This window comes from Berghia stephanieae, chromosome 14, assembly GCF_034508935.2.
Source record: "Berghia stephanieae isolate SIO BIC M18660-M18661 chromosome 14, UCSD_Bste_1.3, whole genome shotgun sequence".
In the NCBI taxonomy this organism is placed as follows: domain Eukaryota; kingdom Metazoa; phylum Mollusca; class Gastropoda; order Nudibranchia; family Aeolidiidae; genus Berghia; species Berghia stephanieae.
This window is the reverse complement of record NC_088373.1, coordinates 33,380,032-33,397,559: the sequence shown is the minus strand read 5'-3', so window position 1 is coordinate 33,397,559 and position 17,528 is coordinate 33,380,032. Positions and strand designations below refer to the sequence as shown.

Genomic DNA, 17,528 nt, shown 5'->3' with positions numbered 1-17,528 from the left:
GGTGCCGAAAATATTTTTTTTTAAAATAAAGATAAATTGAATTTGACAGAGAAATTGATATCATCATAATAAAAACCAAGGCATATCCATTTATTCTAAATCAATATCCTCGAAGTACGTAGATTGGACTAAGTGTTATGACAATACGCAAGACGGTATTGAACCAAAGAACAGTTTCAATTTTCATTTCACACATTGATTGGTAGTTGGATATTTGATATTAGGCAGAAACTACTTTACGTTAGAATATAGTTCTGTCTAAAATGTAGCAAAAGTCAAGTTTGAGAGTTTGGTCAAAAGGATGATCATTTTAATCGATTTTGTAAAGAACGGGTCTTTTGGCTAAGATTACAAAAAAATTATTATAGCATTTATTTTGTTTCGTCAAATCCCATCGAAATAGACGCCATCAATATTAACTCGTGACATGTTCGTCAACTTTTCGTTTCACGAGTATGACAAATGGTATGAGTACTTCCATTGTATTGATAACATTAATAATTCCTCTCATTATTTTTATTGCAATCATTGTTTTAAAATTCATTTGAACTGTTTTCCGACCCTCATAATGGGAAAGAATTTTACTATATGTTAACGAATTATATAAACGAATAACTACATCATGCCAACCCCCCCCCTCCCAACCCGTCACAAAAAAGCTCTACTGAGTTATTTTACAAAATCGAAATCTGAATTGAAATTGAGTTAAAATTTTAATCAAATGTCGATTCATAAACTTTTCGACTTATCACATTCATCAAACGGGTACCTTAATTGAACCGACATCTATGCCTGTATATTATATTCATCTATTTACTTGACAATGTTTTTTCTTGTAAATCTGTTCTAGACCATAATAAGACATTCATGTGCCAAGCATTGACACTATGGTCTGTGGTTCAGGAAATCCCATTCACACCGATTTTTTCAGGTATGTAAGATTTAAGGTTAAGATCATTCCTCATAACCTCTTTTCCAGATATTTTAAGCATGTCCGTCATAACTTTACATCCACCAACCTTAAAAAAATAGTTTTAAAAAAGTGCATTCTATAAATAATATTGTACTAAACAATAACTCTACAACACAGTGTCTAGATTTGTATAGTTCTAAAATAAAAAAAATATATTTAAGTTTTGTTATTTACAAGAGACATCAAAATGAGAAAATGGTTGGAAATATCCCAAGTAATATGACAAATGTCCTGTGATTTCTAAGGAGAGATAATTTAACGGGTCTTGTAAAATAATGGGGTTAGTTTGTTGATTAGTTTGTAATCTACTACCACTATATCATTAACTGAAATTGAAAAAAATATAACCTTTCAGAAATGATTATTATACTTGTATTTCCAGTCTAAACATTAAAGCTAAGTCTTGTTTATGATAAAAAGAATATTTAATAACATTTTGAGCATGTACTATTCGATAAACGTGATCAAATCGTTAAATAAGTGATCCCTAGCCAACTGCAACACTGAACATATTTGGTGATGCATGTCAGTTCTCTTGCTATTTTGAAATATTTTTTATCAGAAACAATGCCGTTTACGCCAGATACTCATTATACACCTGAATATGTTTTATATAATGTGAGTAAATAACATGTTCCCAAGGACTCAACTGTGAGCCTCCCATAGCGGGACTGGCAACCTGAAATTCCATATAAAACACAACCGCATAATAATGATGGAAGCGATATAAAGCTGTTTATCGTTAAGGGGTGGTTGGAGTTTTTTCCATAAAACAATAATTACCAATATTGAGATTTAATCATTTTGTATCATCATTATAGGTTAAAAACAACATTTTTGGTGAAAAATATAAATCATCGTCGTTTACACCCTACAACCTAAATTGGATTTCTGGGATCAACAAATAGAACAATCATTTGACAAACGTTCCACAAAAACTAGTGAAAAAATGGCCTCCATAATTTTCTCTCTTATCAACAGTGTACTATAGAGTGTCGCCATAGAAAAATGTTACGGATTTAGCTTATGGAATTTTTATCTTAACATTACAAATTTGAGGATCAACATTTTATGACAAAATTGTTGTCAAAAATTCATAATTCAGATTATTATTAAAATACACAAGATGTTTCAATTTCGGCATAATACATTATCTCTGTGACAGCTGGAAATTTTCAGTAAATTTTATTGAATAAATTTTGAGAAACATTGACACAGTATCGCATACCCTTTGAAAAATGACAAATTGAGAAAATAGCCGAGTAGGTTTCCGGTTTTCATACGTTTCATTATATATGAACCTTATTTCGTTATTCCTCTTATTTCCTTATTTCTCTGATTTCGTGCCTTTATATTCTAGTTTAATAATTTGGATTCCAATAATATTACTTCTAATATAATTTAATGCCAATTTCCACCGAATATTCAAAATCAATTTTTTGAATGATCTTCCTAATAATTAGACCCAAACAGCCCTTTAAACGTAACGTAAAATGCTGATCTTAATATACTAAATAGTTCAATTAATTTTCTGTCAGTATGTCAAGTGACACATTTATAATGCGTCGTTTTTTGTTATTACATGATTAAGAGTGTTGTACCCCAAAAGTTTCGCGATTCGTATTTTCTTCTTTATCAAAGCTATGATATTAATTTTCTTTTATTACTTTATATTAATTTAAAATGTATTTTTGTCTATCTGATTTCAAAATCCAATTTTACAGACCTACCATCAGCTTCGATTGCACAGTGTCCCATTTACGACACTAGAACCAAAGGAGAAAAAATATGGGTAGTAGCCGGAGGTCCTGACGATCCTTTTGAATGTCACTGCACACTTTTCAATTTAGGATTTCCAAGAGAAGGATCTATGGCCAAATGGATAGATGGAGACACGGGGCAGTTTATCCGTGAAAACCCTTTTTACGTCTACGTTGGTTATACTAGGGGTCCTGGAGGTATATAATTTGTGACATTTACTTAATTTAACGAATTTGAATAAAATATTGCAAATAAATAAAAATCACCGGAAAATCTTCGAATTTCAACTAGCCCTTGCCAATATTTAAAACATGTATTCAGATATTTCTTAATTGTTGATTGCCATATACACGCATACCTAAAGAAGTCCCGTTTAAGTGTTTTGCCACGATAACGGTAATTTAACATAATCAATATTTGAATTATGATTTTTCTGGCCCAATTTTTATATAAAATGTTCATGACTATATGCGATGTGTATATCCTTTTATTAACTTGGTGTATTTTTTCTTTTACTCCATCCTAATCTCCAATCCATATAAAAATAGTTTCCTCGAAGAAGTTCAAATGCGAAGGTGAAAATACTATAGGAAAATCACTGACCTCACCAAGCTTCCAAGTCAATTATATACGTGAGTATTGCATTTGTATTTCTGGATCGGAATTGTATCCTTTTTATTGTGTGCGGGGAGGCGCCTATTGTGTCTTATAGGTCCCACCTAAATTTGATTTTCAACTTGCTTTATGCATGTCTTGAAATGAGATTACTTGGTTTTATTCTAGCTCTAGCCAGAGTCATTTCTTTGGAATGAAACAATCAAATGTTTAGTTATAGTCTGGGGAGATTAAATTCTTTCCGTGTATATATGTTATGTAGTGTTTAAATTTGTTTTGTTTTGTTTTGACATTAATTACCAAGTATAGTAATCATTTGAGCGTGTTACTCTTATTAAGCAACCACGGTTTTATCTGGATAAGACTTAGGTGATTTCAAACTATGTACACTGATAGTTTGTTCTCGATATCTATATCTGGATCCTAATTGATTTATTACCTTTTGTCTTACCTTTTCTCCTCTGTATTTAATCGATGAGCCCTCTGAACTCTTGCTTAAATGCATATCAAGCTAATGAAATGACTTTTAAATTAATATCTTGTAGTATAAAACGTCAGTTCTTCAACCAGCATGCATATAATTACGTCAGTCATGAACGGAAGAGTCATAGCCACCTAAATTGCGTGCCAATAACTCGGAGTAAACAGCCCACATATCCTGAAGATCACACACAATTGTTTCACATATCGTGCCGTCAAGTTTCGCGATGCAATTTCTTTATCATTTTGTCAATTTATCGTGACAAAATACTTACTAACTGGGCCTGATATGTTTGTGTCTTTGAGATGTATTACGGGTATCTCAAGTCCTTTGGTAGATAAAATAAATAGTAACTGGGACGAAAAAGGGTAATTCACATGAAATACACACCCAACTAACACAAACATATATTTTTATCACCCAAACATAAAAGCAGGAAGTTCTTGCAATATATAATATCTGTAGCAAAACATGCTCTACAACACAGTGTTCACATCCTATAAAGTTTGTGATGCACAAAATAAATTTTAATAAAAACAATATTGGTTATATTTAAACAAATGTGAGGATTTTCCTATATTTGGTAAGAAAAGGGTTCAGGCGACACGTGAGGACCACGGGAATTCAAACTGTTCTTATTTCTCATTATATCAATGTGCATACATATGGTTTTGTAGATATGAAGATCCTGGCTTCGAGGTCTACTCTGACGGTCACATAATTGAGTCCTTGGAGAAAAATCTTTACTTCAATTCTAACACCGTTCTTTGGGTGTGAAATAAGTATATTGCCATCAAAAGCATATCTCTCTCGTAAAAGATTTTTAAAAGTTAAAAATAAACAAACATTGTAAAATCTCTTAGAAATCGTCATTTATCGTCCTATGTGTTAAGTGTTATTTGAAAATGTATGTTTATAAAGCGCTTTATGGATGTTTATTGGATATTGCTTAATAATCATGGTCATATATATAGAACCAAAGAAAAATAGGACTTTTAGTATTATCACATTAAAACTGATAACATTATTTGCTTATTTGGAATCATTATCAATAATCTGATCAATTCAGAGTGTGCGCGCGTTTATTGTTAATTATTCTACCCAGATGGTCCCACTGAGGTGTCTATTGGCGTGTTGGAAACGTCGAAGAATGACAGCATCAAAGACAGCCAAAATCCCTCCAAATTGAGCATTTTCTGTGACATCCCTACTGACGTCACTCCATCCGTGAATGTCATTGTGATTGGGACAAATGGTAGAGGAGAAAAAATCATAACTGTGGATAAGCCAGATGAAAACATGACAATGGCGATCATATCAAGATGGACGTTTAGTTTTCAAGCACCCGTCAACAAAGAAGGAAAACCACAGCTCGACCTTACTGTGACATGTAAAGCCGAAAATAGTGTCAAGTCGAGCATTTTTGTGGAAGACAAGATTACTCTTCGTAAGTATCGGAACAATTAATCATAAGCCGGTTTTATCTCTTATATTGTGTACACAAGGATGTTTTTTCTCACAAAATTATAACTGTTTTCATAAATACGGTAATTTAATTAATTTATAGAATTATAATGATTATTGTAAGTGTCTTTTCAATATGTTACTTGACATCAATTATCGAATACAGACTTTTATTTTTGCTTCTCATTACAAACGTTTGACCTGACGTGTACTTAATTACGAGTTTGATAAGCCAAAAAAAAAAAATCCTCATTATTGTACTTGACACACTCTTGATGTACTCATAATATTGTCTATTACAATATAAAATCAAGTCCCTAATTGGGTTCGGTGATCAGATCTGCTAATTAAAAAAAGACAGATCTACAATATCGTTCGACATCTGGCGCTTCCAAATGACACATGCCTCAATCACTTGAATTACTTGATTACGCATCATGATTAAATTCTCCTTACAGAGATGCCATCTGTAGAACTCTCCGGATGTCCACCTAAAATTGAAGGAACAACTCATCATGGAGTTGGAAAGTCTAAACACAATGTAAGGTGTACTTGTCGGTTGATGAAACCGGGATTTCCCAAGGGTGAAGTTAGATGGGTGAACGCCAACAATATGACTCTAGCATCCGGACACACAGAAGCAGTACTTGAAGTTGACGTGAAAAGTAGGCTCGTTTCAATCCTTTAACTACCGTACCAGAGTTCGGTTTGCCGTTACCGAAAAAGTAAGATGAATCCATACATAACATGATTTAGCGATGGGTGTTCAAAAAATGACATCTTTGAAGACTATTAAACAGTTAAATGGTTGCTCTAGAAAGACACTATTAAACACTTGGGCCAGACAACTTGTCCATCAAATATCAATCCATTTAAATGACTCTATCTTGGCACACAATCTTAAACCTGGGACCTAATGAAATCTGGGTGTTCTTACTATACTGAAGATGTTTAAAACTATTTGATATTTGAAAGTTGAGTTTTCTGGCCTATTATTTTAGTACGCGTTTTTCCAGGTTGCAAGTTAAATGGTTAATAGTGGCCAAACATTTAATTTATTGGAACATCCACCACAAAATGGTATTATGTAATGAATAATCTTACTTTTTTAAAACGTAAATTTACTTCCGATCTGTATAAAAGAGTTGCTGATTCCTTCAATTTCGTAGCATAAAGGAATAATTGAAAGCTTGTAATCCTTCAGAAACATTAGACCTATGGAGCCGGATTTTAGTCCAGTTTCTATAGAGTTAAACGGAAATATCAATTGCTTCGTTTGGATAGGAAGCTACTCTATTGCAAAGTATTTTCCGTAAGATCTAGCAGACCCATTCACTGCTTGGTGGACAGAGGAGTAAAAAAACGTGACTGCACTTGGAATAAATCTGTGTCCCTATGATTGTGATGTGAGTGCTCTTCCATTTGAGCTATTGGGACCCACTAATTAACAGCATGCCACTTTATATATGATTTGTTTTTCCAAAAGAGTTCAATTGCAATTGTAATTCTTGGTTTAAAATTTGCTTTAACAATTCATACGATTTTTGAATAAGTTAAACATTACATTTCTTTAAGCTTTCATCTCTTGTTATCTTCTTTAAGATCATCTGATGCCGTTCACTTGTCAGGCGCTGACATTGAATTCTGTTGTAGAGACGATTCCATTCCAGCCAAAGTTGACAGGTATGGATTGAGAGTTTACAGATGGAAGTGAAGATGTTAGTGATGGATGTTAAGCTTTTGATGATGAAGATGATGATGATGATGATGATGATGATGATGATGATGATGATGATGATGATGATGATAACGATTATGATGATGATGGTGTCAAGGACAAAAAAGGGGAATGATAATTACAAAATGATATGATGTTGAACAAGTTAGCCACTGTCATTATACGATATCTTACAAAATGTTTTCATATTTTCTTACCGCCAAACATTTTAGGCTTGAACCAATTATTTTAGAGCCTACTTATGATACTGAAAATTGTGTCTTCGGTTACTTATGTAAAATATTGTCATTTTTTTTCCTTTCAAGAGGCATCTAACAATTTCTACGAGTTGGTGAAATTCCTGCTACAGTTTGGTTGTAAAGTTGCCATTTCTTCACAATTATTTATGTTTAAGGATGACGTATGCAAAATGTGACTCTCAACAAACACATTCGATGTGGATTTTTTTAAGATAACCTGGTTTTAATGAGTTTATAATAAAACACGATGCCCATTTGCGTTGGAAAATACAATATATGCCCGAGTCTTTGGAAACCACGTATTCATATATTTGGCCAGAGAAATCGTCCATCAAATAGACATCGACTTAAATGACCCTCAAAAACGCACAAAGCTCTTAGACCTGGAACATCTCCTGCTCTATTTCTTTTCTTTATATTCTTTTGCCTTTTCTCTCGTCTTCCATATTCTGTCTCACCCCCCCCACACTTCTATCTCTCTCTCTATCTCTCTCTCTCTCTCTCTCTCTCTCTCTACCTCTCTCTCACTCTCTCTATCTCGCTCGACCACCCATCCGTTCTACTCAGCAGCTATTGGGTATCTAGATATGTTAGATCTGGCGTATTGTGTTTTTTTCCCGCCAAGTATGATGAACCCTCATGGGAAACGTAAGGTGGGGCGTCCGAGACCGACATGGAGGCGCTTACCTTTAGAAGAAATGGAAATGGCAGGCCTCACTTGGGAGGCTGCCGTGAAGATGCCCGAGGAAAGATAAAAATGGTTGAGTCTCATAGAGTCACAATGTCCCACAAGGAGCCAAGAAGATGAACTCAAGTCATGTATAAAAATTGGGATAAACTCTGGCTCTAGGTTAACGATTACGTTTTCAACCTATAACGAATGATGAATGACGTGGAAGAAATAGAAAATCTGTGATCAGATTTTAAGAACAGATCTTCGTTTCGTCCACCTCGTTCGTCGAAGGCCATAGGTTGGTAAATTAAATTATATAAACTCACAAATTTACCCGAAAGACAAAATGTTACATTGCATCCCATTCCAATGATTTATTGGTGTTAATTCTATTTTCGTGTCCACCTGATAACAAGTACTCAGCTAACCATTAAGTTCCCAGCCTACAACGATTCACAAACGGCATTGAAGAAAACGACAATTTGCCAACCCAGTCTTAGAACATATTTTTTTCTTCCTCATCGTTCGTCGATGGCTATGGGTTGGGAAAATAATAATTTATTATAACATATTAATTTACTCGAAGGACATTTTTCATCGCATTAATTTCTAAAGCTTTTTTGGTGTTGAATGATATTATTATTATTTGTTGCAGATCCACCAGGTAGCGAGTTCGACGTGGAATTATTGATTATCATTGTCTCTTGCCTTGTACTTTTGCTCCTCATCATTCTGGTTTCAATTTACCTTTACTGGAGGGCCAAAGGTTGGTTGAGTGCGTGTAATGTGATATTCTTAATAATGAAACATTTTAGATATTAAAAAAAACTCCAAAACTATGAAAGATGCCATCGATTGATTTTTGTCATAGTTGCAAAATACATGTATGCTTTGATTGATATAAGTATTAACATTGTGCACCCTTTACTACCTGAGTAATAAAAAGCATCAAGTCTCGTTTTGTATATTACTTGTTGCTATTGATTTTGATCACGCTTAATGGATATTCAACTGTGTGAATCTCAAGATCACTATAAAATATAATTAAAATTTAATTTGACCAAAAATGTCATCCTTCAAATATTGAATTCAGATTTGAACTTTTGGTCATATAGATGTGATGCAGGAAATCTGAAGTAATTTTGGATTTAGACGACTTTTTAAAAAGTTGGTAACAATGTTGGTAAAAGACATAGTGACATTACTTCTTATATATTGATCTATTTTCTACTCCTCAACATATCTACTACAGACAACGACAGTTCAGATCAACGCCATACCCATTCCCGAATGGTGAGTATTCTATCAATAAAAGTAATTTGTGGTTAACGCCACACAACATACCAATGATGTGTTTTATTGATGTAATTTAATCCTTTCCAAATGACACTGTCAGTCTTTTCCCCAAATTGTCATACCTACGGAACATGTGAGTATAACATCAGGAAAAGAATGGGTTTGTTAATCTACACGCCTAGCAAATGTGTGTGTTTCATCGGTGTAAACTCAACTCTTACCTACCAGTATTTTATTCTTCCCAAAGGTCCATACCTACATAAAAGTAACGTGTTCTAAACCAACACATTATGAAAATCAGTTTGTTTTATAGACTTAGATTTACTCCGTTTAATGACAACTATTTCAGAATCTTCCAAAAGTGAAATGCCCAACCAATAGGACTGTATTATATTGTTAATAGTAATGTTCGGTAAACCAATTTTCACGTCAATCAGTCAATTGAAGGAACAAAGTATTAGGCTGTTTGCTGCTACTATTTTAGACCACCATTGTTTAAATGCGTTGTCACGAAATTATATCAGAATATATGCGCTCAGGGTTACACATAATTAAGAATTTTGGTATGTCATACCTGGCTAATGGATGCTATGATAAGTGTATTTAAATGCAATGAATCGATATGGTGAAATTAACTCTCCTTTACAGACCACTTTCAGCGTTTTCCCGAGGTGGAATACCCACACATTAAAAACAATAGTTATTACACTCAAAGTATATACAAGTATTGCTGCGGCTATGTGGTTTTGTAGTGTGACAATCGCATTCTGATCGAAGGTCATGGGTTCGAGCCTCGTTTGGCGATTAATTTAACGATTGGTAAATAATTAAATACAATTCAATCTCATTCTGCCAGCACACTTAGGTGTGAACTGGGTACCTGACCGTTAACAGTGTTGTATCTGTCCAAAAAAGCTGTAATATCGCCTAACAAGTGTCATATCACATTTTATATATTAGGTTTTGGTGTTGGGTTATGTTTAGGGATAGAGTTAAGGTTATGGCTAGGGCTATGGTTAGGGTTAGGGTTAGGGTTAGGGTTAGGGTTAGGGTTAGGGTTAGGGTTAGGGTTAGAGTTAGGGTTAGGGTTAGGGTTAGGGTTAGGGTTAGGGTTAGGGTTAGGGTTAGGGTTAGGGTTAGGGTTAGGGTTAGGGTTAGGGTTAGGGTTAGGGTTAGGGTTAGGGTTAGGGTTAGGGTTAGGGTTAGGGTTAGGGCTATGGTTAAAGTTAGGTTTAAGGTTATGGCTAGGATTTCGGTTAAGGTTAGGTTTGGAGACCCTTGTAAACCGTTTTGTAGATATTGCGCGCTATAAAAAACTCAATTTGAATACTATACATGGTTTTGTGTCGCAAAGAAGCTTCGCAAAAATGAATACCATCCATATTTATCAATAAGTCTCACTATACAATATCAATCTCAATCCAGACGTTCAAGTTTACACGTAGTTTGGTGTGTTGTTCCATTATATTTCCGGATGGCGCTGTTATAATTTTGTTAACTAAATGCACCATCTTGAGCCAAAGGTTCATAATAATCCTACACAAATGTCATCTTTGATGGGGCCGTTTCACATGTCTCTTCTATCTTCTGTATAATTATTCTGAGTTGCTCTCTTTTGATGTTTTTTTTATGGAATCACTTGTTTTGCCCTGTCCTTTGCTGGAATACTTGGTTAAGAAGAATGTAGTCAAATGTGTCACGTTTGTTCCCGGATGTGATTTTATTTTGCATATCATTTCTCTGAAACATGATGGTTTATTAACTTTGGAGTGTGTTCTTATTATTGTGGCCATGAACTTGGCTCAAATTGACAACTTTAGGTTGACCCAAACTAAGATTGTGTGATTCCGACAATACACATGCTTCATATTTTAGCCATTCCGCTTTAGTTTCTCATTTTACTCATATTATTTCAAATATATTTATGAGTGTTGGTGGGTACTCGTATGTACGAAAGTGCTCGATAATGATGGTTAGAGCTAATATAGAATACAAATTGTCACTCACATTTGTTGTGGCCGAGACGATTCGTTTCTGTGTCTCTTTACACGTCCTCAGTCGGCGTAATCCTTAATGATCATTAATAATCATCCTTAATAATTGATTATTAAGGATTACGCCAACTGAGGACGTGTAAAGAGACACAGAAACTAATCGTCTCGGCCACAAAAAATGTGAGTGACAATTGGTATTCTATATATATATATATATATCTTTTTGACTATCCCATTATCTTCTATTTACTAGAATTGAAATGATCTAAATTTGTTGTATCTGCCATAAAACCCTTAAAATAAATAAAGCATAAAACAAACTAAATGTCATTCTACTTTTCCAGATCACAAAGGTTTCGCCCATGAATTAGGAAAGATAATCAAATATCCGAGACGAGACAGACAATTTTTCCGACAAAGGATCAATTTCTAATGGAAATCTTCGATGGAGATGTAACGTCCTACAGAAACTAAATATTATTTTATCATTCTAAATTAAAACCTTTAAACATAGAAGAACGTCAACGTCGTATCAATCCTCTCCCTCCAATTGACTACTGACTGATGTGTACGTAATGCTGACAAAACAAGTAACAAGTTGTCTAAGCTAATACATCTGAAAATGTGTTTTTGTGTGTGTGTGTGTATGTCTCTATCTGTGAGTATGTGTGAGAAATAATGAGTGTAGAAATATAAAGAACTGAACAAGTGTGCATGAAATGTACCACTCAATGCAAGAGAAACACGCAACACAAAAATGTCCAAATAAATCTGTACGCCTCGACCTGGGTCGATTTTGACCTTTTTATTTATTTTGGATATCCTTTGTCTCGTATTTTCTTTCTTGCATTTTCTGGCACCAATCATACACACTTGTTCAGTAGTTTATCTTAGAACTGTGACTGCTCCTTATTTTCCTAGTCTGATAATTTAAAAAAAGGAAGACAGAAATTTTCAAGAAAAAAAACAAAACATAAGAAATAAATTGGCCTGCTCCAGTACAAACGAAAACGATTTAATGACAATTTGTCGTTTCTCGATTAGTCTTAGACATCATAAAACATGAAGATAAACCACTGTAATATCTATAAGGATATGACTCTGTTCGATTATATTTGTTTTACTACTCAAAAATAAATATTTATGGCGTGCTATTGTTATCATGAATTTTTGTATAAATCAATTTGTGGCACCACACCTAAAAACGTTGTTATGTATAGATGGATTAGACGAGACGAATTGAATTGATAGCCACATAATGACACTCTGGGTTATTTTCTCCTTGTTATTGTAGAGAATGAACACATTTTTGCATTGTACTATTTATTTATTTCTTTGTACATTATTTTTAAATTGACTTTTATGAGCTCGACTCATTCCGATGAGATACTGATATGAGACGTCTTTTGATGGGACAAACAACTCCGGGGAATTCTTAAAATATGGAGGGTAGGAGATATTGCACGGTATGATGTTGGATTATAACTAAAAGATGAAAATTTAGTTAAACTAATTAACTGCATACTCTCGAATAAGATTATTATTCAAAATGTGACCGAAAATATTGATCGATTTAATAGGCAATTACGATGCCAATCAATCTCAAGCAGGGGGACTCGCACAAATTCAAATTTAAAATTATCAAATTCAAACCTCTTATCTGCAGCCATAACATCTACATATAGCATTATATATAGTTATTATGGCTCACAGTGTGACAATATTCAGATGCGTTGATTCGAATTTTGGCCTTTGCCAGGAGATAAACAATACATGCGGAAAACGGAATCATATATTGGAAATGAAACCGATGTTTTATTTTTTGGAAAAAAAGTGAATCTCAAATTATTGTATGATGGAATTCATAGAGAATGAAGTCGAATAATTGTTATCCTAGTTGATGATATATCGGCATTTGACACACAACCTTATTATTAGTGATATTTAATTTCATTTTTCTTTACAATATTCACATATTACATTTCTCATTTTATTTTCTTCAATTTTTCCTTCCCAAATAATTGGCAAGATGTTTTATTTATTCAATATGAAAATTATAATTTAAAAACATTTAAACTAAATGAAATAAGTACTTACTTGGCAATATACACATCTACGTTTATCCAGCTTTACATCATTAAGTTCTTAAATGCTGTGACCATCTATGTATAGTTTGTGAAGTTGTTTTCAAGCTTCCTCTTTGAATTCGGCTTGGAATGAGATCACTTGGGTTTGTCCTGTGTATATAATATCGTATTATTTGATTTTGATGCTGGGGAGTTTTTCTTTGCTGTTCTTGTTTCTATTGCTTTAAAATTAGGAATTTACAAAAAATGTGTTGGAATTTAAAGAGTACGCTGATCCACTTCCGCTTCTAGACTTTGTCATTTCTGTTAGAGGCGCAAAGTTTACTCTTGTCCGAACATCGGAGTTAGTAGGGACGTGAAGAAAAAGTTCTGGTCTTGTTGGCGATACTTGACTAAATAGAGAAGATGATAAGCTGAATCTAGTGATACGGCTATGGTTGTTATCTCTGTTGGGTTTGTTGCAAGCATGGATTGGTGAGCTGGGAAATGGTGACGGTTGTTACAATTATGGTCGTCATTGATTTCTTGATGAAGATACTCATGCTGATGTGCATTTCGAATATTCATATTATTATTGCTATCGCGGGTTATATGATTTTTATGTATATTTTTTTTGACAAACATAATTCTGGTGATGATTTTTTTAAAATGTTAATTTTATCTTTACTATAGCGGGATGTATGGGGTAACTTTGATTCATATTCATAAACAAGTATGCTATACTGCTCAACAAAAATTAAGGGTAATAATCTTTTGTTAGCGTTTTTACCTGATAAAAATCGATAAAATCATTTCACTTCCATGCCTACCCGCTTGCCATAGGAGATTTTCAAAGACTTGGCAAATCTTTGGAATTCATTGGTTATTTTAAGATAAAACGTACACAACTGCTCAGTGTGTTCAATACAAAAGCACATTCATTCAAAATAGCATACGATCTCATTGAAGTGTTTAGCAGCAATATAACTGGCATTCAATTATTTCATTTTATCGTTTTAGTTAACATCTATATTAAGCATTTTCTGATGTCTCCAAGACTACGCTAATCAACGCAGAGAAAGGACGAGACTTTTGATGTATTTAAAGCGGAATGCCTGCAATGGGAATAATAAATAATTGACTGTTACTCATTTCAGTCATCATATCCATATTTTTAGATCGTTTTATTGCGACAAAAAATACACACGATAGGCGGCTCTCGGGTAAACCATGAATCCATGAGTAATAAAATGACTGGTTTGTTAGAATTTTTGCTCTTCCGGTCAGAAAAGTGTAATCACCTATTCTGCGACAAGTGGTAAGAGAGAGAGAGAGAGAGAGTTGTGAAAAGTTTCAGCTCAACTCAGCATGCAATGCGGAGGTGTCTTTTGAGAGCTAAATATCAGATTACAGTATACATCTCCCGATCAGAAATCTGTGAGATATACTTCTTCGTCAGACAACCATTAATTTTGAGATAAAAAGACGGGGAAGGGTCACATTAAATTTTTGTAGCAAATAATATTTGTTCTAAACACCATCAGAAGGCATTGATAATGGACCAGGTTTCTCTTTCTGATTTACAAATTTACTTTATTTCGTTGCATGTTTTGGATACTCTAAAGATACGAGTTGATACTTTTGTTGAACAGTATGTTATAATCTCCACGTATGTATCATTATAATGCAATACGACATATCGCATCAATATTACCGTTTTGTTAATTAATTTGTTAACCAATGTAACATTTCTATTTATTACCACCACACAATTGCTTTATAGATTCATCAATGTTACACTTCTTTGATATTTTCCATTTAATAGTGCAACTTGTCTTGGTACTCATCAATTTACAACAATATATATAATTAATTTGTTATCTTCCGTTCACCAATGTAACATATATTTGTTATCTTAAGTTCACCAATGTAGCATTAAACTTGTTTTCTTCCGTCCAACAATTTAACAATTCTTGGTTGTTCTACGTCAAATAAAAACAATTGTCAATATTTGTTATCCAGCGTCCACGATAACTATAATGAGTATCATACATCAACCAAATTAACATTTTTTTTATTAACTGTCCATAATGAGAAAGAGAGGACACCAATGTTGTAGTTTCTATCCCCAACCATTTTTATTAATCTACACTCCTCACCCAATATTTTCTTTTCTCTATCCGTGCTCCTCCCATTTCATTTTCTTCTGGATTGACATTGCTCGGATTGTTTCCTTGTCCTTACCGGGATCGTGTGCTTAGATGGAAGCAGTTAACCGTATTTATTATAAAGAGATGAATACTTCCTTCATTATATAATGTACTAGTATAAGGAATCATTACATTTGGATACTTTGAACTTTGTAAATACCTTAAGATATACTGCATAGCGTATACATGGATAGGGATTATAGGTAATGTCAAAATGCGATCATGAATATAAATTTTTCATGTAATCATAACTCCCCTATTTGAATCAGTCCACCTTGACTCAACTTTTCATTGGTGCTTTTAACTTTAGATCTAGAAATTTCAACAAATGATCTCTTTTTAGTATATCTAAAATAAACTAAATATTTTTACAATGGGCTATAGAACCCTAACATATACAATACAACTCTCAATCCACCATTGTAACAAGTCTTGGATACGACAAAAAACCACCAATGTAACTTTTATTTGTCATTATCTGTTGTCAAAAAATAATATTTGAAATCATCTTTATACTCCATGCATAAATGTGGCATTCTCAAAAAGTTGTTGTCTAATTTTAATTTCTTAAACTGTAAAAAAATGAATGTTATTAAAAAATGTTATGCGATACGTATTAACTTAAAAAATGAAATAGTTTGAAAAGACAATAAAATCACGTTTTGTTCTAGAAACGATATAAAAATGTATATTATGATTAGAACAATTTTTTATATATAAAATAGTTATTAAGTTACCGTTTTCAATGTAGACATCATAAACAATATTTTGCTATATTTCATTTGCTTCTTTCAAAATGTATAAACAATTAAAAACCAAAATAATATATCAGTTCATTGACGAAAATGTTCATGGCATAATAATAATATAAATTTATAATAACAGGACGTGATGTGCCTTACTACACACACGCGTCAGTTCATGACATGTTTATCGATCTCCAGTGAAGTAACAACAGCCTGAGTTGGCCTTTTAACATCTCATGATGAAACAGGAGGTCGTTTTTCTGCGTCTTTAATCCACCTATATCTGTTTTTAAATGAATATGTTTTTGACTTACAATGGGATTGCTTGTTTTTTTCATGGTTATTACAGGAGTCCTTGTGTAAGAAGGAAATCAATCAAATGTTGGTTTTAGGAGAGGATTTTTTTCTTGGATAACAATTCTTTGTTACGTGTTAATTGTGATGTTTTCTGTTTTGGATAAATACTGTACGTATCTGAGTATGCCCATCTTAGTAGGAACCTGCACTGTTGCCTGGATTAGACGTAAGGGCGATCTATAAATAGGTACTCTGATAGTGTACACTTGCAATTAACTAAGTTCCCAATTTGAACCACTCCTCTTTACCAATATTTTTCTCGCGTTCCATTACATCCATTTTTATCATTTTAAAAAATCACATTTGCTTTCTTTTTAGTGGCGTTGACACGTTTTAAATGTGTTGTAAGTGCAGTACAACTCTTAGAAACAATAAAATTAAGCATATTTTGATTTGTATACATTTTATCTAAGGGAGATCTTGTACTGTTATCGGTATGGTCTCAAACAGAGGACGTTGATAGTCTGTTCTGACTCGTCCTCTTTGTCTCACTTGTTTTCGTTTATTTTCCATTGTTTATCCGGGACTTTTTGATTATCGCAATTTCCTCATATTTTTACTGGCTCCCAAATGACCTAATTGTGTTACACCTTGAAATCCAAAAAGACATGCAAGCTAGTGCAAATAAACGCTTAAAAAATAGAATAATTAACGTTTTCTGTCCGTTTTTTAAAATCTACAATGGTTTAAAATGGACGTATCATTTTTTGTTCTAATATATACCACATGCCCTCCTATGTTATCATATCTTTAAAAATATATTTTTCATTTATGTTGCAGGAAAATTTATGTATTCTGGCTTATTTTTTTTAATGTTACATTTATATTTTATCAATCTTATATTGAAAAGTTTTGCTACTTTTTTTTTATTGTATGATTTAACTCTACGTGCAAATATTTGCAGATTTGTTAACC

General features: G+C 33.2%; 1 protein-coding gene across 2 annotated transcripts in view; it reads left to right on the top strand.

Annotated features, from left to right (window-relative positions):
* Positions 1-14,784, top strand: part of LOC144959484 (uncharacterized) — a 53,470-nt gene extending 38,686 nt beyond the window's left edge. For both annotated transcript variants that reach the window (XM_078892097.1, XM_078892096.1), the window contains exons 16-24: positions 851-931; positions 2,698-2,931; positions 3,283-3,366; positions 4,936-5,277; positions 5,753-5,959; positions 6,897-6,977; positions 8,600-8,710; positions 9,197-9,237; positions 11,579-14,784. In XM_078892097.1, the coding sequence (XP_078748223.1) occupies positions 851-931; positions 2,698-2,931; positions 3,283-3,366; positions 4,936-5,277; positions 5,753-5,959; positions 6,897-6,977; positions 8,600-8,710; positions 9,197-9,237; positions 11,579-11,605 (1,208 nt within the window). In that variant the 3' untranslated portion in view covers positions 11,606-14,784. The remainder of the gene's footprint in view (positions 1-850; positions 932-2,697; positions 2,932-3,282; positions 3,367-4,935; positions 5,278-5,752; positions 5,960-6,896; positions 6,978-8,599; positions 8,711-9,196; positions 9,238-11,578) is intronic.
* The last annotated feature ends 2,744 nt before the right edge of the window (positions 14,785-17,528 follow it).